This window comes from Limulus polyphemus, unplaced genomic scaffold, assembly GCF_000517525.1.
Source record: "Limulus polyphemus unplaced genomic scaffold, Limulus_polyphemus-2.1.2 Scaffold128, whole genome shotgun sequence".
Classification (NCBI taxonomy): domain Eukaryota; kingdom Metazoa; phylum Arthropoda; class Merostomata; order Xiphosura; family Limulidae; genus Limulus; species Limulus polyphemus.
The window spans coordinates 211,835-238,922 of NW_013665738.1; the positions used below are offsets into that span (position 1 = coordinate 211,835).

The 27,088-nt window shown below is 32.3% G+C and overlaps 1 protein-coding gene across 1 annotated transcript in view; it reads right to left on the reverse strand.

Moving 5' to 3' along the window:
• The window catches only part of LOC106473298 (B-cell receptor CD22-like), a 48,780-nt gene that overhangs the window by 20,255 nt on the left and 1,437 nt on the right, over positions 1–27,088 (reverse strand). The window contains exons 2-9 of the mRNA XM_022402732.1: positions 22,974–23,291; positions 22,465–22,761; positions 19,381–19,653; positions 15,122–15,385; positions 13,751–14,101; positions 11,432–11,686; positions 9,756–10,010; positions 6,780–6,911 (exon numbers count right to left, since the gene is read on the reverse strand). Coding sequence (XP_022258440.1) covers positions 6,780–6,911; positions 9,756–10,010; positions 11,432–11,686; positions 13,751–14,101; positions 15,122–15,385; positions 19,381–19,653; positions 22,465–22,761; positions 22,974–23,291 — 2,145 coding nt within the window. The remainder of the gene's footprint in view (positions 1–6,779; positions 6,912–9,755; positions 10,011–11,431; positions 11,687–13,750; positions 14,102–15,121; positions 15,386–19,380; positions 19,654–22,464; positions 22,762–22,973; positions 23,292–27,088) is intronic.

The window sequence follows — 27,088 nt, forward strand, 5'->3', positions numbered from 1 at the left end:
TTATGAATATACAAATTAATGATAAATAACCAATGAGATTAATAAATGAACCATACAATAAATACAAGAATAATAATAGTCTCAATATAACCAAGTTGAATGTATCAGAAACGAAAACAATATACTACACATACTATGAGGTGTGAATCTAACACAACTAATCTGACTGTAGCTAACCTCTATCACTCATCAAAACACACTGAACGGGGTAAAATGAAGTTGTAAACCACTAGTAATAACCAAACGTTACAGTGAGGATAGGCTTAAAATATTAATATGATTTGTAAAAGGAAGTATTTTGTTCCAATACAGTGGTTATGTTAAGGCTGGACCCTACAAATAATTATGACTGGAGTTATTCAAATCAGTAGCGTTAACTCAAATACGGCTTCTGTATCAGCTACTACACCTTTGAACTGCATCAAACAATGGCAGTATTGTTTCATGTAATTAGATTAGCCCTTATAAATAGAATTGTAATCTCTACTAACTTAAATTGTGGGCTAATAATGCTACAATTTTGGGTTCTATCAACATGGCTGGCAAGACGTAGATAGCTCATTCCGCAGCTTTGCGATAACAGAAATAAAAGATTCTTGAAATAAGTGATTTAAATCCTCAACTTGCACTTATCGAGCTCAATCTGTCTGTGATTGATGATGAAAGTAAAACTGTAGACTATATATTCTCAATTATAACAAGAGATAATCCTCAGTAGCCGCGGCACTTGAAATTCTTTTAGGTAGGATTACAATAAATTAATCTATGAGAGCTTTGTTCCCTTTTTATTAGCTATATTTTTGTACACCAACAATACCAAGCATGGGGTACGTGCATATGCTATTCGATGTTATTACTCATCAGGATCTCTACCAGCCTACCCTCAAATTGAAATTCTTTTAGGTAGGATTAGAAAATATTAATCTATGAGAACCTACAGAAGTATATAGTTTAACATAGCTCTTTCTTCCGCACTAGAATTGTTTCATACTGTAGAAGGATATTGTTTAATACACAATGTTACTCCGGAATATAGAGTCCCCTGGTGGCAAAGCGGTAAGTCTCAGGACATACAAAGCCCAAATCCAAGGTTCGATTCCACGTGATAGACACAGCAGATAGCCCAACATGCCTTTGCTATAACAAACAACAACAAACACAGTATAGAAATCTTATGCAGAAATATATTACTTAATACACCATGTTCTCCACATTACAAAAATTTAATATAAAAAGTGTTTAATACACCACGTTGTTCCACAATAGAGAAATCTAATGCAGAAAGATATGGTTTAATATACTATGTTGCTCCACAATACAAAAATCTACTGCACAGAGATATTGTTTGATACACCACTTTGCTCCACGTTAGAGAAATCTGCCGCAGAAGGATGTTATTTTTTAATATTCCACGTTGTTTCACACTACGGAAATCTATTGCAGAAGAATATTCTTTCATATATCACGTTGTTACACAGTGTAGAAATATACTGTATAATGATATCGTTCAACATATCTCGTTGTTACACAGTACAGAAATCTGCTGCAGAAGTAATTTTTGATATACCACAATGTTCCACAGCACAAAAACCTATAGCAGAAGGATATTGTTTCATAGATCATTTTGTTCCACAGTACAGAAATCTAGTTAGCATTGTATTGTTTATTATACCACATTGCTCGACAGTATAGAAATCCATTGCAGAAACATATTGTTTGATATACCACATTCTTACAGAGTACAAAAATCGATTGCAGAAGTAAATTGTTTAATATAACACATTATTATACACTACATAAATCTGCTTCAGAAGTATATTGTTTCATATATCACATTGCTTCACGGTACAAAGATCTACTGTAGAAGGATAGTATTTCATATACTGTGGTATCCCACACTACGGAAATCTACTGTAGAAGAATATTGTTTCATATAACACGTTGTTCCAGAGTTCCAAATTATTTTGTATACCACATTGTTCTACAATATAAAAATGTATTGCAGAAGGATATTGTTCAATATACCATATTACCACGTTGTTCCACAATACAGAAATATACTGCAGAATGATATTTTTAATTCCACACATTGCTTTATAGTACAGAAATATACTGTAGAAGAATATTGTTTAATATACTACGTTGCTCTACAGTATAAAAATCTACCGCAGAGGAATATTGTTTAATATCCAACGTTGTTCCACAGTAAATAAATATATTGTAAAACGATATTGTTTCATATATTACGGTGTTACAAAGTACAGAAATATACTGCAGAGGGATGTTGTTTAATACACGAGGTTGCTACACAATACATAAGTCTACTGTAGAACGATATTGTATAATATACTACATTTTTCACAATACAGAAATCTACTGCATAAGGATATCGTTTAATATACCTCGTTGTTCGACAGTACAGCAATCTGTTGCAGAAGAATATTGTTTAATATATATATCACTGTTCTACAATACAGAAACCTCCTGTATAATGATATTATTTAACATACCGCATTGTTCCACAGTACAAAAATCTATTGCAGAAGGATATTTTTTCATATACCACGTTGTTCCGCAATACAGAAATTTACTGCAGAATGATATTGTTTCATGTACCACGTTGCTACACAATACAGAAATTTACTGCAGAATGATATTTTTTAATACACCACATTGCTCTATAGAACAGAAATTTGCAATAGAAGGACATTGTTTAATACACCACATTGCTACAACATTGCTGCACAGTACAGAAGTCTACTGTAGAACGATATTATTTAATATATCACTTTGCTCCACAGTACAAAAATGACGGTAGAAGGATATTGTTTAATACACCATGTGAGTTCAAAGTATAGAGTCACCCAGTGGGACATTGGTAAGTCTACGGATTTACAGAGCCAAAAGTACGATTCCACACAGTGGACACAGCAGATAGCTTGTTATGGCTTTGCTGTAAAACAAACAACAAATACCACAATATTGAAATATAATGCAGAAGGATATTGTTTGATACACGAGTTTGCTCCACAATACATAAATCTACTATAGAAGAATATTGTGTGATATACCACGTTGTTCCACACTACAAAAATCTATTACAGAAGCATATTGTTTCATATACTGCGTTGTCCCGCAGTAGTAAAATTCAGTGAAAAGGATATTATTTCATGTACACGTTGTTCCGGAGTACAGAAATCTTCTGCAGAGTGATAATGTTTAATACACCACTTTGCTTCACAGTACAGAAATCTACTACAGATAGATATCGTTTAATATACCTCGTTGTTCCACAGAACAGAAACCTCCAGTAGAAGGATATTATTTAATATATCACAGTGTTCCACAGAACAGAAACCTCCAGTAGAAGGATATTATTTAATATATCACAGTGTTCCACAGAACAGAAACCTCCAGTAGAAGGATATTATTTAATATATCACAGTGTTCCACAGTACAGAAATCTGCTGCAGTCGTATATTTTTTAATATGTCACATTGTTCCACAGAACAGAAACCTCCAGTAGAAGGATATTATTTAATATATCAGTGTTCCAGAGTAAAAAAAAAAAATATACTGGAGAATGATATCTTTTATATACCACGATGTCTCACAATACAGAAATCTACTGCAGAGGAATATTGTCTAATACACCAAGTTCTCCAGAGTATAGTAATCTACTGTAGAAGGATATTGTTTAATATACGACGGTTTTCAACACTACAGTAATCTACTGTAGAAAGATTTTGTACAATATATAAATTTATTTCCGCCATAGAATTGTTTCATATACCACGTTGTTTCACACTAGAGAAATCTACTGAAGAAAGGCATTATTTAATATACCACGTTGCTACACAGTACAGAAAACTACTGTACAAGGACATTGTGTGATATACCACATTTTTCCTCAGTACAGAAATCTACTGCAGAAAGATATTGTTTAACATACCACATTGGTCCACAGTAGAGAAATCTACCGCAGAAGGATATCGTTTAATATGCCTTGTTATTCCACAGTGCAGAAATATACTGTAGATGGATTTGGTTTAGTACACCAAGTGACTCCACAATATGGAAATATACTGTAGAATAATATCGTTTAGTACACCAAGTGACTCCAACATTCCGAAATATACTGTAGAAGGATATCGTTTAGTACACCAAATGACTCCGCCATACCGAAATATACTGTAGAAGAATATCGTTTAGTACACCAAGTGACTCCGCCATACCGAAATATACTGTAGAATAATATCGTTTAGTACATCAAGTGACTCCAACATTCCGAAATATACTGTAGAAGGATATCGCTTAATATGCCTTGTTATTCTACAGTGCAGAAATATACTGTAGAATAATATCGTTTAGTACACCAAGTGACTTCACCATACCAAAATATACTGTATAATAATATCGTTTAGTACACCAAATGACTCCAGCATTCCGAAATATACTGTAGAAGGATATCGTTTAATACACCAAGTGACTCCAACATTCCGAAATATACTGTATAATAATATCGTTTAGTACACCAAGTGACTCCAACATTCCGAAATATACTGTAGAAAAATATCGTTTAGTACACCAAATGACTCCGCCATACCGAAATATTCTGTAGAAGGATATCGTTTAGTACACCAAGTGACTCCAACATTCCGAAATGTACTGTAGAAGGATATCGTTTAGTACACCAAGTGACTCCATCATACCGAAATATACTGTAGAATAATATCATTTAGCGTATCGTGTGACTTAACGACATAGAAATCTACGGTAGAAGAATAGCGTTTAATATACCGCGTGATTTCACGATACTGAAATATACTGTAAAATAATAGCTCATCCATACGGAAGTCTTTGATATCATGTAAAGATATTGAAAAAATTCAGGAAATTTATGCTATTTATTAAGTCATTTTGATCCGCACGAAATTGAATTTCGAGAACAAAATTTTTAAGTATTAATTTTGAAGATTTTAAATATTAATACAAACTGAAAATAAATAGCTCTGTCATAACCAGTCAAAGTAGTTTCATGTTTTCGTATTTTATAATGCATAAGTTATTTAATAAAACAGCTTGGTTGAAGCAGTACCAAAAGCCAGTGAATTCTACCATACGGTAAGTAAGTTTAGTCGGGGTTGTAACTTAAAGACGGGAGTTTAACCTAAGTAATGTTCTATCTAACGTGTCTATTAATAGATGAATCTATTATGCAACATAATTATTTTGCATCGACGTACATAGAAATCTTTGGTTATGTCAAGTGGTACACAGGTTAAAAAGATTGATACCCCTCTGAAGTAGACAAGATAGCTAATATATTCCTTGTTCCATTCTCACTCAAAGTGGTTACACGGTGTCAATCTTGAATGATAAATCGTTATGTGTTCAACCGTCATGCACGAGCAGAACTGCGCACTTGGAACTACTCCATCTATAAGACGTACCGAGTACTTTGGCACCAAGTAAGTGTCATGTTAATTCAATATTGTATGTTAAGAATTGACAATATAAAGTTTTTTAGAGACTTGTTCTTTTAGAATATAAGAATTAAAATGTAAAATTCCTCTTAAAATGTTAGTAATGTTTCAAAATCTTACTCGAAAAAACAACTATTCTCTATATCTAAAAATATTTGACAAATTCAAAAGCCCCCCAGTGGCATAGTGGTATGTCTGCGGACTTACAACGCTAGAAACCGGGTTTCGATACTCGTGGTGGGCAGAGCACAGATAGCCCTTGTGTAGCTTTGTGCATAATTAAAAACAAACAAACAAATTCAAAAATCTAAAATAATAGTCAATCTAAAACAAATGTATCAGTTTTTAACAGCATAAATGTCCGTATGTTTACAATCTACTCCATGCTTTCTTACAGACTTAAAGACATACAGAGATTCATTGGAAAACACCTTATCATTGATCCTAGCGAGGCAGAAAGGAGCTGAATACGCGGAGTTCGAAATTCGGTTTCTCAGCTGTACGTTGTATAGGATTTCACGGCTAACGAGCGCAAGTCTGTTTAGTATAAAAATTGTGCTACCATAACGATGAAAGAAAAATAAGTACAAAAATATTTGGTAAAGTTAACAGCTTTGCAAAACTCATTCGCGATGAAAATATAAGAATCTATTTATATAAACAACACCAAACCCAACAAAATCGTAATCTAAACAAGTCCACTATCCTTTTCTCAAGATTTTTATGTTAACGGGTTATCCGAATGTTCTAAGTCAAAATAATAGACTAAACAATACCATGTTAATTGATTAAGCTCTTCATGTTAACAGGTACTCTGAATTTTCTAAACTACAAAGATATAATAAATTATCCTATCTCACATGGCTAAGTTCTTCACGTTAACGGGTTATCCGAACTTCCTAAATCAAAATGATACATTACTTTGTCTTCTTTCTTTTTCATTTGGTTAAGTCCCATGACAACAGATCACTGAGACTTTCCTGTCAACGACATCAAATTACTTTGAGTAGAAATTTGGTCGAGTCTGAATAGATGTCAGATCTAGTCTTTCTTACTCGAAATAATTTAATCAAACTTTTTTCGGTATGTAGATGAATCGAATTTTATTGTGTAGAAAGATTATTCAAGCCTTACTGAGTATAAAGATCATAGTCAAATAAACCTTGTGTAGTAGACATTAGTTCCAACGATATTTCTATAAAGAGTTACATCATTTTTAGGTAGTATCTACAAGACTATTTTCATCTCCTAAACATCTATGGGTGTATAAGATTAAGGAAAACATATACATACCATGAGTCCTTCTTCTTACTATCATTAGAATGATAGTGACTACGATTATGAATACAACAATAATAGCAGCAACAACAGCGACTATAATAATCAGACTTTCATCGCCAAAACCTGGTCCCCATCCTGCCGTACCTAAGAAATACAAGACGTCGTCACAACGACCCATTCCATAAAAAACAGAGTATAATCTGGTCAAATATGTGTTATTAAAACATTGTAAATGTTTTTTTGTTTTGTTTTTTGCACTTTGTGTTAATGTCAACATTATCTCAACGCTATTACACATGTAAACAGACTATGTTACTAGTCTAGTGGACCTTTGACAAAATGTAACAAGACCAGATGATATTTAGCATGTGAAAAATAGACTAGCTGCTTGAATTGCATTTCGTATTTTGTGCAGCAGACGGTAGATGTGAGATCACATCAACATAATTTTAACAGAAAAACAGAGCACTGATTTGTTACCACGAGAAGAATGCATGAAATGTTAACAGAAAATAAAAGTGCACTGAGATGTTATCAGAAATAGAATACAGAAATATATCGACAGAAGTAGAATGCACTGAAATGTTATCAGTAATAGAATACAGAAATATATTAACAGAAGTAGAATGCACTGAGATGTTATCAGAAATAGAATACAGAAATGTATCGACAGAAGTAGAATGCACTGAGATGTTAGCAGAAGAGTATTACACTGAGACGATAACAGAAGAACATTACATTGAGATGATAACAAAAGAGAACACAGATACGTTATCGAGAGCAACTTGACATTTTCAGGAAAATACGTTCTAAGTGTAAAGCCATTATTACAACTTATGTACTTTGGGAGGCCACTTTCTTGAGCTCGTGTTTTTTTAGCTATTTCCTTAACTTGTGTTATAAATTGTAAGGCTATTTCCTTGAACTTGTTTTGTAAACTGTAAGGCTATTTCCTTGGACTTGTTTTGTAAATTTTAAGACTATTTCCTTGGACTTGTTTTGCAAGATAATTTATCTTAACTATTTTTTTTTTCAAGTACATATTAGTGAATTGTTAGATATTTCTTAGGTGTCAGCCCAACAGTGTGGAAATATGTGAACAATATCTCCGATTTTTTTTCTTAGATGATTTAAGAATCTTTCTCTGGTGCTACTCAATTGGTGAACCAGTTTCTTAATCCCCTTTTACTTCAAACATGATCAGTACCATTTTATATTGCAGTCTCCATACATATGTCTTCTTTCACGATTTTGTGGCACGTTCTTCCTTCTTCCTCGATCTAGTGACATGTTATTCCCAAGTCCATATTCATCAAACTCTTTTATAGTTGCTATGTCTTAGATATTGCATGGGCACACATACCCCTCTCTCTTCATATATGTCCAATATATATTCACGAATACTGACAGGTAAGATGTATCAAAGAATAGTTTCGTGACTTTCCCAATACGTAATATTAAATCAGGAAAGGTAAGTTTGTACATCACAAAGTAGTTTCGTGACTTGTCCAATACATAGTTATGAAGCCCAACAGGCAAGCAGTTGTATTAGAAAGTAGTTTCGTGTGTTATCCAATACATAATAATGAAGCCGAACAGTCAGTGATATGTATCAGAAAGCAGTTTTGTGACTTGTCGAATACGTTTTAATGAATTCGAACTGATAATAAATCAGAAAATAGTTTTGTGACTTATCCAATACGTAACAATGAAGCCTGACAGGCAATAAAAAGTCTCAGAAAGTAGTTACATAACTTGTCGAATACGTATTCGTGACTCCGGATAATAAGTAAATACATTAAAAAGTAATTTCGTGATCTTTCCAATATGTGTTTATGAAGTCAAACAGGAATACAGGTGCATCAGAAAGTAGTTTCCCGGCTTGTACAATATGTATTGATAAAATGGGACAGCTCAATGCATCAGCATCAGGAAGTAGTAGTTTCGTATATTGTTCAGTACATACTAATGGGCTCGGACAAGTGATCACATACATCATAAAGTAGTTTTACGGCTTGTACAATATGTATTGATAAAATGGGACAGCTCTATGCATCAGCAGCAGTTTCGTATATTGTTCAATAAATACTAATGGGCTCGGACAAGTAATCACGTACATCATAAAGTAGTTTTCCGGCTTGTACAATATATATTGGTAAAACGGGACAGCTCTATGCATCAGCATCAGGAAGTAGTAGTATCGTATATTGTTCAATAAATACTAATGGGCTCGGACAAGTAATCACGTACATCATAAAGTAGTTTTCCGGCCTGTACAATATGTATTGATAAAACGGGACAGCTCTATGCATCAGCATCAGGAAGTAGTAGTTTCGTATATTGTTCAATAAATACTAATGGGCTCGGACAAGTAATCACGTACATCATAAAGTAGTTTTGTGACTTGTCTAATATGTATTGGTAAAGCCCGACAAGCGAGTAGGTGTAAAGGAAAATAGCTTCATGTATTATCCAATATGTACTAATGAAGCCAAATAAATACAAGTCGGTGCATTAACAAGTAGTTTTGTGTGTTGTCCAATACATATTAATGAAGTCTGACACGTAATCATATGCATCAGTTTCGTGTCTTGTCCATAACGCAAGAAGTTGTACCAGAAAGTAATTTCCTAACTTGTCCAGTTCGTATTAATGAAACCGGACAGGTAACCATGTTCATCAAATAGATGTTTCGCATGATGAACTTTACAAACTATAGTCGATTTCTTTGTACATGCTTTTTCTAATACCAAACTTAATTACTACCTTTTTAAACAAAGCCTGAACATCTAATTGAGATAATAATGCTACTCAGATCTGCGACTGGCACTTACGTATACGTGTTACTTCTATAGTAGGTTTATCTCATTTTTGGCAAAAGTTTTAGAGTGTTCTGTCATAGTTGTGTTTTTAACTTGTTTTACTCAGTCACAGTGTAATTTAGGCATTAGAGTAATTAACACTACTCAGATTTAGGCCTCGACTTACCAACCACACCTGTGAGTTCTAACATACACGGAACCGATTCACCTATACTGTTGTTAACGATACAGTAATATTTCCCAAAGTGCTCTAGTCGAGAATCTCCCAGATCCAGAATGCTTCTAGTTGTCTCCTCAACAGAATGATCCCCCAGTGTTTCGTTGTTCTTCATCCAAGTAAAATCGACAATATCAGGGTTAGCTTCAGCTTGACACACTATAACAGTTTCTCCGTCTTGGTAAATTGTACATTTCGGATTATCTACAAATAAATTAGCAAACTAATGTTATGTCTTTCTCAATTAGAAATTAAATTATTGTTTAAATTAGAGTTTTTTTTTTATCGAGATTATTCAAATTTTAAAGTTTATTATGTTTGGTTAAAATAAATTAAAACGTTGTAGTCTTCTCGTTTTCAGTATTGGTACCACTACATTCAACATTTTAATAATGTCATGTACTCATTTCTTCTGTTCTTTGATGGACTCCTTGTCAACCTAAAAAACTAATTAAAGAAAAGAATGAACTTAAAACTATTTCAAAATTATATCTTTTCGTTTGAGATATGATGTTTTAACTGTCAAAAAGAATACAAATATAAATAAATACATTTAACCTCATCACTTTCTGTACTGACGAAGAGCAAAAGACATCAAATTACTGCACATTTTACCCCTTTTCTCATGGCCATAATTGATTTAAATGTAATATATTTATTTCCAACAAGAGTAACGTAGTTTCACTTTTTTTTTTTCGTAAAAGTTAGATCAGCATGTGACAAAATATTTTAAATTTCCTCAGAAACTTGATTTGAAGTTTTAATTCTTGCACTTTCAGACACAAGAGATGTTGAACACAAAGAAACAAGAAAGCACAATATTATCTCCCGTTGGACTCGAATAAAGAGAACCCTAATCTATCAGAACGCATTCTGGTTACATAATTACTTTAAAATACATCGAATATACAATAAGAGATCTTTCGGAGAATTACGAAGCAAGACAGCCAGCCTTAAGGCAAATGTGACACTAATTAGAAACTAGTTTAGTCCATGCTTTTTAATGGTCACTTGCAGTATCTAGAGTGCCAGAAAAACTCATTTTCCGATTCGCTAGTAATCAACTTCTGTCGTAAAATTACCAATACCGGAGTTTATTCCCAATACTTTCCAAATCACGTTCTGCCTAGAAGCAAAATACATTTCCAGGGGACATCGTCATTGTTTTTTATTCTCACTGGAAACGACAATCGCAGTAAATTAGCTGGAAATCTCAGTTACTTTAGTTAATAGTGTCCACATTTAAGATAAAGGCTCGGTATACTTTAATTATAATTGTTAGTTTTTAATTTTTGTGATATTAATGTACTGTTTTACGGTTGCTCTGGAAAAAGATCTCTGCCATTCAATACACACGTGGTCAATTTTGACAGAATTCATTGGCAAATGGAAGGCCCAATACTTATATACTTGTAACAACGATAAATAACTTTATCGCAACTGAAACAAAATAATATTGTTAATTTCCATATCAGTAAAATACATTCATTGTCCATAAAGTACATCGAGGTAAGTTTTGTTGTTGTTTTTGTTTTGGTGGGAGGGGTTAAAGAAAAAAATAAAGTTCAAATTTATTCAAATAAATTACACTTCACTGGAAGAGTTATCTTATATGGCTTACTTACACATAACATTAATCACAGTGTTGGCCACTGCTTTGCCATGTCGGTTACTAGCCACACATTCGTAGGTTCCCGCCCTCTCTCGGGAAATAGAGTAATTAAGAGAAAGCTGAGAAGAATGTCCAATAATTATACTGGAGAACTTCCATTTGTACTCGCTGGGAGGCCAGGATATTGCTGAACAGTTAATATTACCTGGAACATCTCCTTCCAAAATGTCTATATGTTCCACAGATACTGTAACATTTTCAGGAGGAACTGAAACAAAAGAAGTGAATACACAATAAAATACCTTAAATTGAAGACTAGCTTCGTTTAAAAGGTAAGATGTAAAAGAGAGAAACATTCATGCTTAACTTATAGGTGTGTATTTATAGAATATAGATTTTTAGTTTTGATTGAGAATTTCACCTAAAGCTACACAAGGTCTATCTGTGCATAGCCGTCCCTAATCTTGAACTGATACACTAGAGGTAAGGTAACAGGACCCATCGCCAATTCTTGGGCTACACTAATAGCGTGAGTTTACAGTTACTCTTATAACGCATCCACAACTCCAACTTGCTGAACACGATTATTTTTATGGCAACAAGAAGAGATTCATGGACAATGATATATATATAATCCGGCACGCTAAAACTAGGCCACACCTAGCCCAAAACAGTAACTAATGAATTTAGAAACATTTATCCAGTCTTGATTGCTCTACTACGCATACTCTTGAACTACAAACTACAAACCCTTCGCTAAAAAGAACAAAATGTTATGTTTCTTTAGCTAATACAAAATACCACATTGACTTATTAATGACGAAACTCACGATAAATTTTAGATTTTATTTACACAATCTACGTCATTTGTACAATTAAATGAATTTGATAAATTACCCCTCCAGCAAATTTTTTTCATTAATGTTCTTGGTTCCATTGCTTCGTCAGCTCTCGGCGTTTAACACCTGGCATAAATAAGTACAATGAAGTATTTTGATTTAATTGTATAAAGGAGTAGTATTAATAATAACCAAGGCACAATCGCCGTAACAATAAAGGATCGTCGAGAAAATATCTAACACATTTTAACGAAACTGTAGTATTCCTGGAACTTTAAGTTTTAAGCTGTATACTTAGTTTTTATACCTAGAAGAAGTAGTGCTGTTTCAATATGTCAGTGCATTTTATCAGACTTCAACTTTAGGAACTGCATACCAGCCTTTGATATGTAAACTTCATCATACCACACTCTTACTAACTGGATATCACGCTTTCGCGTGTGGTATTCATTAAACCTCAGCCTTACTAACTACATACCACCTTTTAATATGTATACGTCATCACGTCTCAGCTACATACTACCCTCTAAAATGTGAAATTCTTCACATCTAAGACTAACTAACTACATACTGCCTCTCAAAATATGAGCTTATTCAGGCTTTAGCCTTACTTACTAACATGTGAATTTCATTAAAACTCAGCCTAACTAACTGCATACCACCTTTCAACATGCAAACTTCATCACGCCTCTACTATCTAAGCTATATGCCATTCTTTATCATGCCTCTATGATAAGCTCTCTACTTTGCCTTTATGAGCAAGTTCTGAATGTTTCTTTTATCTAATTCAATATAAGTTAAGATACTCTTATGACAAGTCTGTACAGTGACAGTAGAAAGCTAAACCTAAAAGGTGGCAATGAAAGCATGTCGTTATTATGTCTATAGTTCGGTAATGAAGACATAGGCGAGTAAATTATATTCGCTTTAGATTTATATTCCCAGCATTAAATGCTTTAAAATAACTTGTAGATTTAGAACAATGGCGAAAGTTAAGCAAAGCAATGAACGTAAATCGGGCGAAAGTTAAGTAAAGCAATGAACGTAAATCGGGCGAAAGTTAAGCAAAGCAATGAACGTAAATTGTAAAATCGTATCAAGTACGCCAAATGGAATGAAGAAGTTATTTATGTATCTCTGAAATAATACATAAATATGTTTTGTTTTTTTTCGTAAATGATAAAACAATTCAAATCTGCAGAGCAAAATATCTTGTTATTCTTCTCAAAGACATTACGTATATAATTAACAAAGACCTATTTTTCGTGCTGTAAACTAAAGAAGTTTAAAAACTGTCATAGCTCATATTTCAGTTTATAATACTTCGCTATTTGATCCTGACTGAGTAGTTATGGAAATTATGCCTAAAATACGTGAATCTAATGTATATAAGATATTTATATCGATTCTCAGCTTCCTTGGCTACTGAGATTTTCCTCGTCGAGGGAAAATCAAACAAAAGTAATAAGGTTCAAAACTAAATATATGCTCACATTCTACTCTAAATTCTGAGGATGTACTGACTCCAGGCCCTGCATTATTTCCACTACTAACACACGTGTAGTTGGCGTTGTCGAGTTCACGGTCAAGGCTGCCCCCTGGCCAAGCTGTCATATTCCACTTGAGGGTACTGACAACAGAAGTGAAATAGCCTTTGCTTTCATCTGCAGGTAAGATCGACTTTTGAATTGAATATAAATACGAATCTTTGATGCTTTCTTCATTTTTAAACCATTCTACTTCACAAAGTGGATCACATTCAATTCTACAAAACATGCTGATAGTTTTGGCATCATAGGGCACTCCATTCATCTTTGGTAAATAATCAATAATTGCAGGAGGTGCTAGAAAAAATATAATCACATTTTAACGAGATGTTTCAAAATATATGAAACATAATTATATACATTTAACTGAATATAATTATTTTAATTGAGTTTTGTTTGAAAATTTTAACCTCTATATTTTTCATTAGCAAGATCAGAATATTTAAAAGTTTAATCACTAATACTGACTCAGACTGAGAAAGATACTCATTCTGATTACAAGCTAGATCAAAGGAATATAACTAAGATTATAGCAATTAAAATCCTATTATAAAACATCAAAACACTTTTTCAATTAAATTCTGAATTCTTTGGTGTAGTCTGTTCGAAACGTTTTCAGTCTGGATAATTTCCAGAAAGCAACCACATGTCAACTGCAGGTTGGCGTGTGCTCTTGAGAGAGCTTTTGGGTTTGACACTTTGATGACAAGAACCCTACTTTAGAGGATTTAAAGCAGCTGTTGCCAGGCAACTATGTGGGTTGGAAGAAGGCATCCACAATCAGGAGGTTATTATATTTTATCTACTTATCTCTAATGGATAAGAATGGTGAAACAGAAAGTATATTGCAAAATCTAGCAGTCTGAAGAATAATTAGATCGGCTAAAACATATGTTTATGATATGATCGTTGTACTGCATTAATCTACGTTTGTGGAGTACATGATTTTTAAACAATGATTTATTTTTTGGCATAACATTTTAACTGATAAATTAGGATAAAAACAAAAATAAATTCATCTGATAAGAACAGATAAACTAAAAATCGAAATGATTTGAACAGTATTAACGTCATTATAATTTTTCTTACACAATGAAAGTGGGGATATCAAACGACGAGCCAAAACTCTTTAAATGACGTATTCATTATTTTATTATTACTAAATTTCTTTTTCCTTTTTTTTTTAAAGTTACTGTATTTTGAGTACAGTAATGTATGTTGTGTACAAAACAATGTAAAAGTAATATTTGACGTTAAAGAAAGTAATCTTCTATACATGTTTCCATAATAGATAGATAGACCGTAAAATAAACTGACCTTCTACAGAGAGATAGAATTTTCCCGCTGGACCAGCGCCAACAGCGTTCACTGCTGAACATGTGTAATCCCCGATGGTGTTAATATCCATCGACGCAATAGTCAGCTTCTGGATCGTAACGGGAAGAACTTTGCTGGAGTGTTCCCAACGAAAAGCAGTAGCCGGAGGACGACCCAAATCTTCTACTATACATTCTAAACTAGCAGGATTACCTTTAACTGCCGGAGGACTTTGTTCTATCACAGTTGTAGGACCCGGAAGATCTAGAGCGCACAATAATTACATCAAATCAACTTTAACGTTACAAAAGAACAAGAGATTTCGAGTTCCAATTACAAAGTCAGTTTACCTTTATAATGATGCAAAGTATCTGAGTTCCCCACTCTAATTACAATAAAATTTATTTCACATTTTAATGAAGCAAGTCTGCTACTTCCAACAGCAACTACAATAGAACACGTTAAGTTTCTCATTAAAAAAAGAAGAAACTAATACTATTTTCAAAATACAGAATGCCTTAAACATCTTAATACAGAAGGAATTGCATCAAGGTAGCAATTGTAGCAAGTTTGAACATAAAAAATAATATTATAGTTTTAAAATAATTAATACATTAATTCATAAACAAGCCTAGCGTCATTAATTTGTCCTTAAGTAATTTTGTGGCAGACAAATATTTTTTTATCCATACTATATAGATCTATACATAAAGAAAAAGGGCTAAGAAGATCGCAATTGATAAAGATAATTATTCAAAACGTTTCATCAGCCGTTTCGCTTCCATATTCACCAGCTGCCTTTATTCATCAAAGAGTATTTTATTATTTCTATGTACATTCATATTTTATCACATTTGTTTGTTTTTCGAATATAAATACACTACAACATTTCATATATATATATATACTGATAACATTGGAAACTTTACCAAAAATACTCTTATACACTAAAAAATAATATATGTACAATGACAACATTTTAGCTTTACCTACGATTATTCTTGTTTATTAAATATATATATATATATATATAATTATACACTATGAACATCTAATCCTTACCAAAAATTACTAGTATAGATTAACCTACATATTAAATATTAATATACGTAAAAGGACAACATTTCTACTTCATCAAGGCCTGTTCTTATAGTTTCAAAATAATACACACACACACACACACACACATATATATATACTGTTAACACTTGAGCTTCACTAAATGTTTTGCTTTGATGAAAAATTACTATTTATATGTAAAGTATTAAAAATAAGGTGTATACAATGAAAACATTTCAACTTTCCCGAAGTACATGTTATTTTTATATAGTATATAATGATATATAAGCTGATAACATCTGAATTTTTATACAGCATCTCTCTTAGATACATAAAACATGTTATAAATATATTAATATACCCTAACAACATTTTAATGTTACCAGCTTACTCCTATAGATTATAAATATATTAATATACCCTAACAAAAATTCAACGTTACCAGCTTACTCCTATAGTTTATAAATATATTAATATACCCTTACAACATTTCAACGTTACCAGCTTACTCCTATAGATTATAAATATATTAATATATCCTTTACAACAATTCAACGTTACCAGCTTACTCCTATAGATTATAAATATATTAATGTACCCTCACAACATTTCAACGTTACCAGCTTACTCTTATAGATAATAAATATATGGATATATCCTAACAACATTTTAACGTTACTAGCTTACTCCTATAGTTTATATAAATATTAATATACCCTAACAACATTTCAACGTTACCAGCTTACTCTCATAGATTATAAATATACCAATATACCTTACCACATTTTAATTTTAACGTTACTAGCTTACTCTTATAGATTATAAATATATTGATATACCCTAACAACATTTTAACGTCACTAGCTTACTCCTATAGATTGAAAAAATTTATACATATATTTATGTATATACACACTGGTAAGACTTGACCTTTAGCAAATATTTTCATGCAACGTTAGCTCAATAAACCACGTAGACACCATCATCTGAAGTAAGCAGGTTTAGTGTTCTTTCTCATAAGTTATTCCTCTCTTTCTTACTATACGACATTCATATATAATTATACACTTAAAAATAGTCATCTCAGTTTCAAAACTAAAACAAAAGTTTTAATAAGTTTTTAATATTACGCAATATAAGGCGCGTCGTTACTTTAGAATTTCTTCAAAAGCCGAAAACATTTTATCCGTAAAAGCTGTTTTCTCGAAAATAGATGTTGTCTTACTTATACAAAGAATTAGCACAAGTTACTTTTCTTGATTACATCGTGCTGAATGGATAAGAGCAAATCCACTTTTCTGTAGGACTACTTCCAACTAACAAAACCGTGTAAACCGAAAAAAAAAGATTTACTGTTTCGACGAATTCCCTAACGAGCTCTCATTGTGAAGTTGACTAATGTTTAAAATATTAGCTAGTCATTCTACTTTAGATTCATCAAAATTAGTTGCATATTTTTCGTGTCCTAACGCATCCTCCAGAGAGGCTGCACGATCTTTGATGTTCTTATATCGTATCATATTAGTTATCTTGTTATTTTTCTTTAGTTCTGATGCATACTGAAAAATTGTCATGATCGTATTCCAATTAAATTGACTTTGACCATCATGAAAGCACAATTCATCATTATGGTTATTAAAAATGCTATATTTTTTGAAATTGTTTGTGTATTACTTTTCTTTTTCCTAGTCTCGAGTTTAAATTACAATCTCTAACTGTATCTTTTACATAGGAGAAAAACACATTAATTCTTGAATTTTGTTATTGAAGTTAAAATGTAAGATTATTTTCTAGCTATACATTTTCTACTGGAATAAGAATCTATGATCATTTTCTGGTTTTATATCCCGCTAATGGAATAAGAATCTATGATCATTTTCTGGTTTTATATCCCGCTAATGGAATAAGAATCTATGATCATTTTCTGGTTTTATATCCCGCTAATGGAATGAGAATGTATCATCGTTGTCTGGTTTTATATCCCACTAATGGAATGAGAATGTATCATCGTTGTCTGGTTTTATATCCCGCTAATGGAATGAGAATGTATCATCGTTGTCTGGTGTTATATCCCACTAATGGAATGAGAATGTATCACCGTTGTCTGGTTTTATATCCCACTAATGGAATGAGAATGTATTACCGTTGTCTGGTTTTATATCCCACTGATGGAATGATAATGTATCATCGTTTTCTGTTTTTATATCCCTTAATGGAATAACAGGGTATAATCATTTTCTGTTTTATATCCCTTAATGGAATAAGAATATATCACTATTTTCTCGTTTTATATTTCTTAATGAACGAGAACGTTTCATCATTTTCTAGTTTTATATAACTGTACGAAAAGAACGTATCATTCCTTTTTTAAACCTAATCGCGTGTAATGTATAAAAAAATATAAACTTCAGTTTTCACGAACACATTTTTAGCCGCGGCATAGCGGCTCATAGAATGCCTCTGAGTTTTTGTCAAATACAAACTATTAGCACATAGCTCCATCTCTTGACCGATCTGAGATTTAATTACAGCCGCGGCTATTGAGGTTCCCACTTGTTTAACAATCGTAATTCATTAACAGTCTATACACTTTTCATCCTCATATTTTACTAAGTTTTTAATTAAAGACTTTAATTACTTTCTTAACTCTGAACTAATACTGTTTTCTTGTTTTAAACTGGGAAATATATGTAGCGTTTGAGTAAATTAACTTAGTTAATAATTCCAAAACAGGCTGATGGTGCATTTGTAACAAGTTATATTCTAAATATGTATATAATTCACTTGATACATCAAATTATTTTATATTTTCTGGTACTGTTAACAGTGAATTTCGGTATAATATATAACTATATGTGTGTGTGTGTGTGTGAACGTATGTGTTTGTGTGTGTCTGTTTAAAGAATCTGTAGCAATTCTGACACATTTCATAGACTCATATAGCAGTAACTCCTTTTTCTAATGTAGCAATAGAAAACTTAGCGGAAATATTTCATTGATCTAAGAGCAAGCCTTTTTTATTTTCTATTTTTTGTGTGTCGGAAATCATTTATAAAGCCAGTCCAAGTTTCGATATCCTAGATTAAGCCTTTGAACTGACAACACCCCTTGTTTCCAGTAAGTACATTTCAAATAAAGAAAGCACGTGATTAGTGACAAGCCTGTGTTAAGTAACTGTGAGCAAGCATTTAGATACTTACAGTTCACAATCAACTCCTTCGGCTCTGAACGGTCGCCCCAGCCAGCGGAATTCTCCCCTTCACACGAATAATTAGCCGTGAAGTTCCTCTTGAGGTTCTGCCAGATAATCTCTTTCTCTGTAAGTTCGTCGAGACGTTCTTGGTTTTTATACCATCGAGCTCGAATTAAGTTTTGTGGATTTCCGTCCACAATATCGCACACCAGTGTTACACTCTTATTGTCACCTTCGTTGACAGAAGTTGGGAGAAGAATTACCTGAACGACGGGGGGGTCTTACGAAACGATAAATATTACTTAAAATGATTATCTTAAGAAACTGCACATAATACTTAATACATCCCTCTAAAGAAACTGCACATAATACTTAATACAACCTTCTAAAGAAACTGCACATATCACTTAATACAACCCTCTAAAGAAACTGCACATATCACTTAATACAACCCTCTAAAGAAACTGCACATATCACTTAATACAACCCTCTAAAGAAACTGCACATATCACTTAAAACAACTCTTGTAAGAAACTGTAAAAATCACTTTACACGTCTCTCTCAAGAAACGGTAAAGACCACTTAGCACAATTCTCTTAAGAAAAGAAAAAAGGTCAGTTAACTATCTTAAGAAACAGTAAATATCCCACAACTCTTTTAAGAAATGGTAAGTACCAATTAACAAAACACTCTTTACGGAACGGTAAATATTACTTGACACAACTATCGTTCAGAATCTGTAAATTTTACTTAATATAACCCAGTTAAGATATGGTAAAGATTACTTAACATTGTTATAAAACGGTTAAGATCACTTAATATTACTCTCTTTAAGAAAAGGTAAAATTCACTCAACACAACTCTTAACACACTTTATACAACCCTAAAACATACTGCATAGTGTTGGATATTGTCAACAAGAATAAATATGAGTAAACATAACTACGAAAGAAATTGAAACATTAATATTTTCTTTGTTTTAAACATGTAAAACATAAGTTGTAAAATGTACGTTATTACTTAGGAGAAAAGGAAGTTTTGTCTTTATTTAGGATTATAGTTTTGGTATAATTATTTTGTAGTAAACTTCGTACAACAAAAAGCTGGGTTAAGTTTGATCAATTTAGTGTCACGAATAGTAAAAGGAGATTTTCAAATTGAAATATAAAATATAGTTTCTTGTTACGTGTGTATGTGTGATGATTACATGTGTGAGGTTTAGTACTAGTCATAACGAATAGGCATTCTATATCTACCTTATGAGAATCGGACATTTGTATATCCTTGATTCAGCTCTGTCAGAAAGAAGTTTGGGCTTATATATTTCAGTTTAGTGTAATAAAATGTTATATAATGATATATTTCTATCTAAAACAGTTTACCTCGTACTTCCAATGATTGTTTGAATAAGTATAAAAAATAATGTATTTTACCACAAGTGATATAAATTAAAATTACTCTGTGAAGAGAAGTACTATGAAGAGACGTAACTATAGAATGTAACAAATTACTCTATTAAATATTACTGTTGTAGCGTTGTTCTTTCGTTGGCAAGTTCTTTTAAATTATCTGGTGAAAGTAATTCATAGTCCAATCCATGTAACAATCACAAATTACTTCACTTTCTCACTATCATTTATGCAAGCTTGTAAACTGTAGTAAATTGTTGTAGACCTACGTTACAATTGGCGTTAAAAGCCATCTAACAGAACTAGGACTAACGTAAATTGAACTAACTTCTACAAATTAATGTTTGGTGTGAAAACTACTGGACTGAATAAATAACACAAAAGTACTATAACAGCAACTTTAACAAGTGGGCAAGACCTGATTTTAATAATTACAACTTTTCGACCCATAGTATCGAGTCATCATCGATACTACTATAGGTCGAGATGTGGTAATTATTAAAATCAGAATTTACCTACTGTACGAGTTGCTGTTATTGTATTTTTGTGTTATGAACTTATAAAAAGTATCTCAGTAAGCGTGATGGCTAACACAGGTCTAAAATACTTCACACACTGACTGAAATAAGTCTCAATCTCTTGAAGCAAATTCACTATCTTCCAATTCATTCTTTTCTTGAAACAACTGTTCTATATTTACAATCTAGTTTCGAATGTACGAGAAAAATTTGACGTTACTTTGAACTATTTAGGTTTTCTAGACCTATCTTAACATCTTGCACCCCCTAGCTAACATACATATAACATCTTTTAAAATATAGCTCACAACGTTACATACAAATCACAAAATTTGGGAATTCCAGAATTTTTCATTAACATAATTAACAATCTTGTCAGAAGAGAATGAAAAATAGCTTGTAATCACTTCATTCAAATATAAAAGTGAATAAAAGAGCTTATGATATCCTAACTGAAACAAAAAAGGCGACAGAAAACTTATAATTTCTTAGATCAAACAACAAAGTGATAGAATAACTTGTGATCTCTTACTTCAAACAACAAAGTGATAGAATAACTTATGATCTCTTAGATCAAACAACAAAGTGATAGAATAACTTGTGATCTCTTACTTCAAACAACAAAGTGATAGAATAACTTATGATCTCTTAGCTCAAACAACAAAGTGATAGAATAACTTATGATCTCTTACTTCAAACAACAAAGTGATAGAATAACTAATGATCTCTTAGCTCAAACAACAAAGTGATAGAATAACTTATGATCGCTTACTTCAAACAACAAAGTGATAGAATAACTAATGATCTCTTAGCTCAAACAACAAAGTGATAGAATAACTTATGATCTCTTACTTCAAACAACAAAGTGATAGAATAACTAATGATCTCTTTGCTCAAACAACAAAGTGATAGAATAACTTATGATCTCTTACTTCAAACAACAAAGTGATAGAATAACTTGTGATCTCTTACTTCAAACAACAAAGTGGTAGAATAACTAATAATCTCTTAGTTCAAACAACAAAGTGATAAAATAACTTGTGATATCTTAGTTCAAACAACAAAGTGATAAACGAGTTTGTGATATTTTAATTTAAATGAAAAATTAAGAAACTTAAGATCTCTTACAAATAGTGAAATGAAAACTTGTGACCTCTCACTTACAAAGGACGTTCACGTCAACTGCATTGGTTGCATTCCCTATACCAATAGTATTTCTCAGGCTACAATGATATAATCCTCGATTAGTTCGGGACACATTGCGAATGGTCAGTGTAGGAACTTCCGAGCCACTGACCTCTAGCCTTTGGTCTTCGCCGTTAACTAGTTCCACACCATCTTTATACCAAGTGACACCAGTAATGTTGGACGGATTGGCGTCAAAGGAGCAGAAAAACTTGGCCTCTTTGGTCTCCTTAACGATTAAACCACCAACTGGTTGAGCCACCACAACCGGTAAATCTACATTAGATAAAATAATCATTAGAAAATATTCAGTATTTAAACCATTTCTTATCTAAAATATCGGGTGTGAAGGTGGAAAAACTAATGTGAAAATAAATACCAGATTCAACATTATATTTTATAATAACCAAATTCGTGCTTCGTTCTTTCAATTGATTTGTATTGAAACAACACTAAATCAAGTACATAAACTGAGACTTGACACTTACATAAGATTTCCAAATCTGTTGACTTCAAGAGAGGAACATCTCCTTTTTGCTGTACCACGGGATTAGTTCCTTTACAATAAAACGTTCCCTGGTGGTCAAACCTAGAAACACTGATCTCAAGTTGACTAACTGTTTTGAAAGTACCATCACTCATTAATTCGGAGCTTGAGTGAGGTTGTGGTTCTACTATTTTCGATTGATTATACCAAGTAGCCTTACCCGAAGGCTTAGCACCCTCTATAGTGCAGGTGAGCAAAACTGTATCTCCTGCAACTACAGGACCTGGAGGTCCTTCTATCTCTAGTGAAGAGGGTTTAACTGGAAAAAAAGAAGTAGATAAAGATTAATCGAAATAGTTACAGAATCCGAGTTTTATTATAGTATTTGTAAGAGTTCTATTGTGTCATAAACTATACGTGTTAAAAACGATGCCAGATCAGATGTATTTTATATATACAAATAAATACATATATAATGTATAATACAGAACTTCGATGTATATATGATTGGAGAAAATAAATTAAAGATTCATAATTTTTGTGATAGTTGTATACAACATGAATGAAAAAAAAAAGCATTTCCTATTTTCATAATTAATGTAATATGATTCTGCATTAAGGACATAATATATTTCAGTAAACGTTTGAGAGTTATAAGTTAGGAAATTAATTACCTGCAAAAAGTACAAACTAATTATTTATTAGTCCTGAATTTTGTGTTCAGTACTATATATATGCTACTTCCAAACTGATATATTTAGTCAAGAGCGCGAGTACAAAGTGATTTTGTGAAGGTTGACCAAAGGAAATGGGTGTACGTGAAAGCAGAATACAACTCAATGTTAGGGATAAAATTATGATTGCTCACAGTGAAATAGCAGTTTAATTGCAAACCTCTGGAGTCTTGACAAAGTTAATCTTCTTCTGTTCTTAATATTACTCAACAATATAGGTTTACTAAGAGAAACTGAAAATATTAAATAACGTACTATGTCTGCTATTTTCGCCAATTTTCTCACTTAACTGGATACAAAGTTGTAGGTGCGGTTTCCAACGATATTCAGAAGACGAATTATACAAAATGCATCAGAGTTCTTTCTGCTTTTAATGCTTCAAGTAATAAGATGAAACGTGGACAACTTGTTTTGGTTTTACTCTTCACACAGTAAGCAAAATAGAACACGTGTGAGTTGTTTCTGGATTTGATATCTGATTTAAATTTTTGAAGTAATAAGTAAGATAAAATACTTATGAACTGTTTCTAGTTTTCATGTTTAAAGTAACGAACTAGGTACAACAAAGTGTGGCTACCAGTAAGGTAATAAAGCTTGTTTTTCACTAAAGGTAATAAATCGTGACTGTTACTAAGGCTAGTAAAGGTTGGATGTAACGAAGGGTTATTAAGCTTGGCTGACACAAAGGGTAATAAAGCATGGCTGTCACAAATGGCAAGAAATCTTGTCTGTCACTAAACGTAGCCATTCATGACTGCAATAAAATGTGATAAAGCGTGGCTGTAACAAAGGGTAATAAAGCATGGCTGTAACAAAGGGTAATAAAGAGTGGCTGTCACGAAGGGTATAAAATGTGGCTTTCACTAAAAATACTGATATAGGTAAATGTTTATTTTAAGAAATGACGAATAAAATACGTGACATCGTTTTAGAGAAAGATAATTTTCTTTAAGTCTAAGTAGGGTTAACATGCTAGGGTTAACTTCTATTCTATAAGTCAACAGACGCAACGTAATACTAGGCCACACCATGATATTATCAAAATATTTGTAATCACTAGAGCATGTAAGTTGTGGAATAAAAGTTGAATCTCAAACAATTAAACTACCGTATAAAAGTTGTATTTCAAATAACTAAGTTACCGGATAAATATTATATCTCAGTTCTCTAAACATCCAGATAAAAGTTCTGTCTCGATCTCCGGACTTACCAAACAAGTTCCATAATCCTAACTTTTGGAATAGAAGTTGTATTTCACGTCTTAAGATATATAATGCAAATTATAAGTTACATGTGACTTTGTGTCTTAAACCGCTAACTTACAGAGTAGAAGTTATAATTTGAAACCCTATGACTCTGTGTCTTAACCGTTAACTTACGGAGTACAGGTTATTAGTAAAAACCCTTGATTATCGTGCTCGAACTGTGGATCCGAGGGCTTATTGTTCGTGCTCTGCACTTTGAGTTTGTGGGTGCGCTATTCGGTTGTTTACTAGCTGTCTTCCCTCTAGTCTGTCAGTTGAAATTTGGGAATGGCTAGCAAAGCTTCATGTAGCTTTGCAGGGATATTGTCTGAAACAAACTTTTTTTATATTAGGCGATATAATATTTTTATTTAATGTAAGATTGTAAAGCCATATTGTCTTTGTCTTAGAGCTGTAAGTACTCATAAAAGCATTTAACCTTGACATTGGAGGTTGAAAACTGGTAAGGGAAACTTTTCCAGAAGGGGCATACATATTTCAGACCGTGACGTGCATAAACAGCAGTGATATTTAGAAACCTATTAACACATTTGCCTGTAAACATGAGTACAGAATGTGTTAGATGTGAAATAATATTTGGTATCGCAATCCCTTTATCAAAACTTTTCTTATGAGGGTGGGGTTAGACTGTGTTAAAATATCTTGGTTAATTGATGTGATACGTCCTAGCTGCTAATTATTTATAATAGATATCATATTATGTATGTAAATACTTATGTTTAAAATTTGTGTAATTTTAAAATCAATCTCGTTTTTGTCTTGTGAGGTATAAAAAACACATACATATTGGCTGAAAAATTTAATTTGAAGTTCCATACCTAAACATAAATCTATCTCGTCTCATTATCTATAAATGAAAATTGATGTTTGAACTTATCGAACATGAATAGAGGAGAAAAACAGCAAATTAACGCCAAAGGTAATAATCTTTATTTACCATCTCTTCTATGCAAGATTTCGTCCCTATAAAGTATGCTAACTAACTTAACTGTACACAATTAAAATATAGACACAAAACTAATTAAACAAGAAATCAAAAGTTAACAGTAGAAACTTGAGAATTAAATACTTCATAACTTTCAGAAACGCTTTCATAGCTGCAGAGTAAAAATTTCAAATATATGAAAACAGTTCTCATATGATAAGTATATTTGTAAACTTTTGGGGGGAATAACTAGGTATGAAATTTGCTTCATGACTAAACAATAAACTACAGTGTGTTATGTTTTATTTGTCGCTTAATTTATCTTTTTTTTATTTCCCAATTTCAAGCACTTTAGTGATAGCGAGTTGTATTTAGGTTTTATTTTTTTATCAGTAGAGAGCTGTTTTTATTTTTCTTTGGAGTTTTTTATAATTTAATCTTGTGCTTTTTTGAGTATTTTTGATGTCTTTGTTTCTGTGATTTTTGAGCTGCAATAATTTTCAAATTTTTATTTTATAGTTTTATTCTGTGATTATATTTTATAAGTGATCTTTCCGTACTTATTTTATTTCCCAGGTCCTGAGGAGTAAGAGAATTGTATGCGTATATATACGGGGATCACAGTTTTGTTCCGTGATGATATTCTGCTAAGTGATATTTCCGTATTTCTGTTATTTCCCAGATCCCGAGAGAGTTTTTATATGTGTACTGAAAAATTGTGACTAATCTACGTTGGAAATAAATCTGAAAATAACATATTATGCCAAAAAATATATAGTACAGCTACAAAGTAAAGAGAGCTTTGATCGTATATCTACAACACAATTGATCACCTAGCGTTTACTGTGGATCGTCTACTCAGTGTTTGAGATTTTTCAGGTTTATTCGGTGCCGTCGTTCTGATCATGTTTCAAAGAAATCCAAAATGACTCGTGTTGTTTTCAAAGTGAAAACACCTAGTGTTACGTTCTCAGATTGTTCCTTGTTCTATTTCTTTTAATTTAAAGCAAATAATGTTCCGTTCCTTTGTTCATTGTGTGTTGTTGCTTTTCTATATTAGGATGAATACACTCGCCAACAAGCATACAATGAGTATACCCACGAATAACGCTGCGTGCTGTTACTTTTTTATTAGGTCGTCAAGAAATTAATGTCGCTTTTTTTTAGATGAAAAAACCCGAACAACTTATAT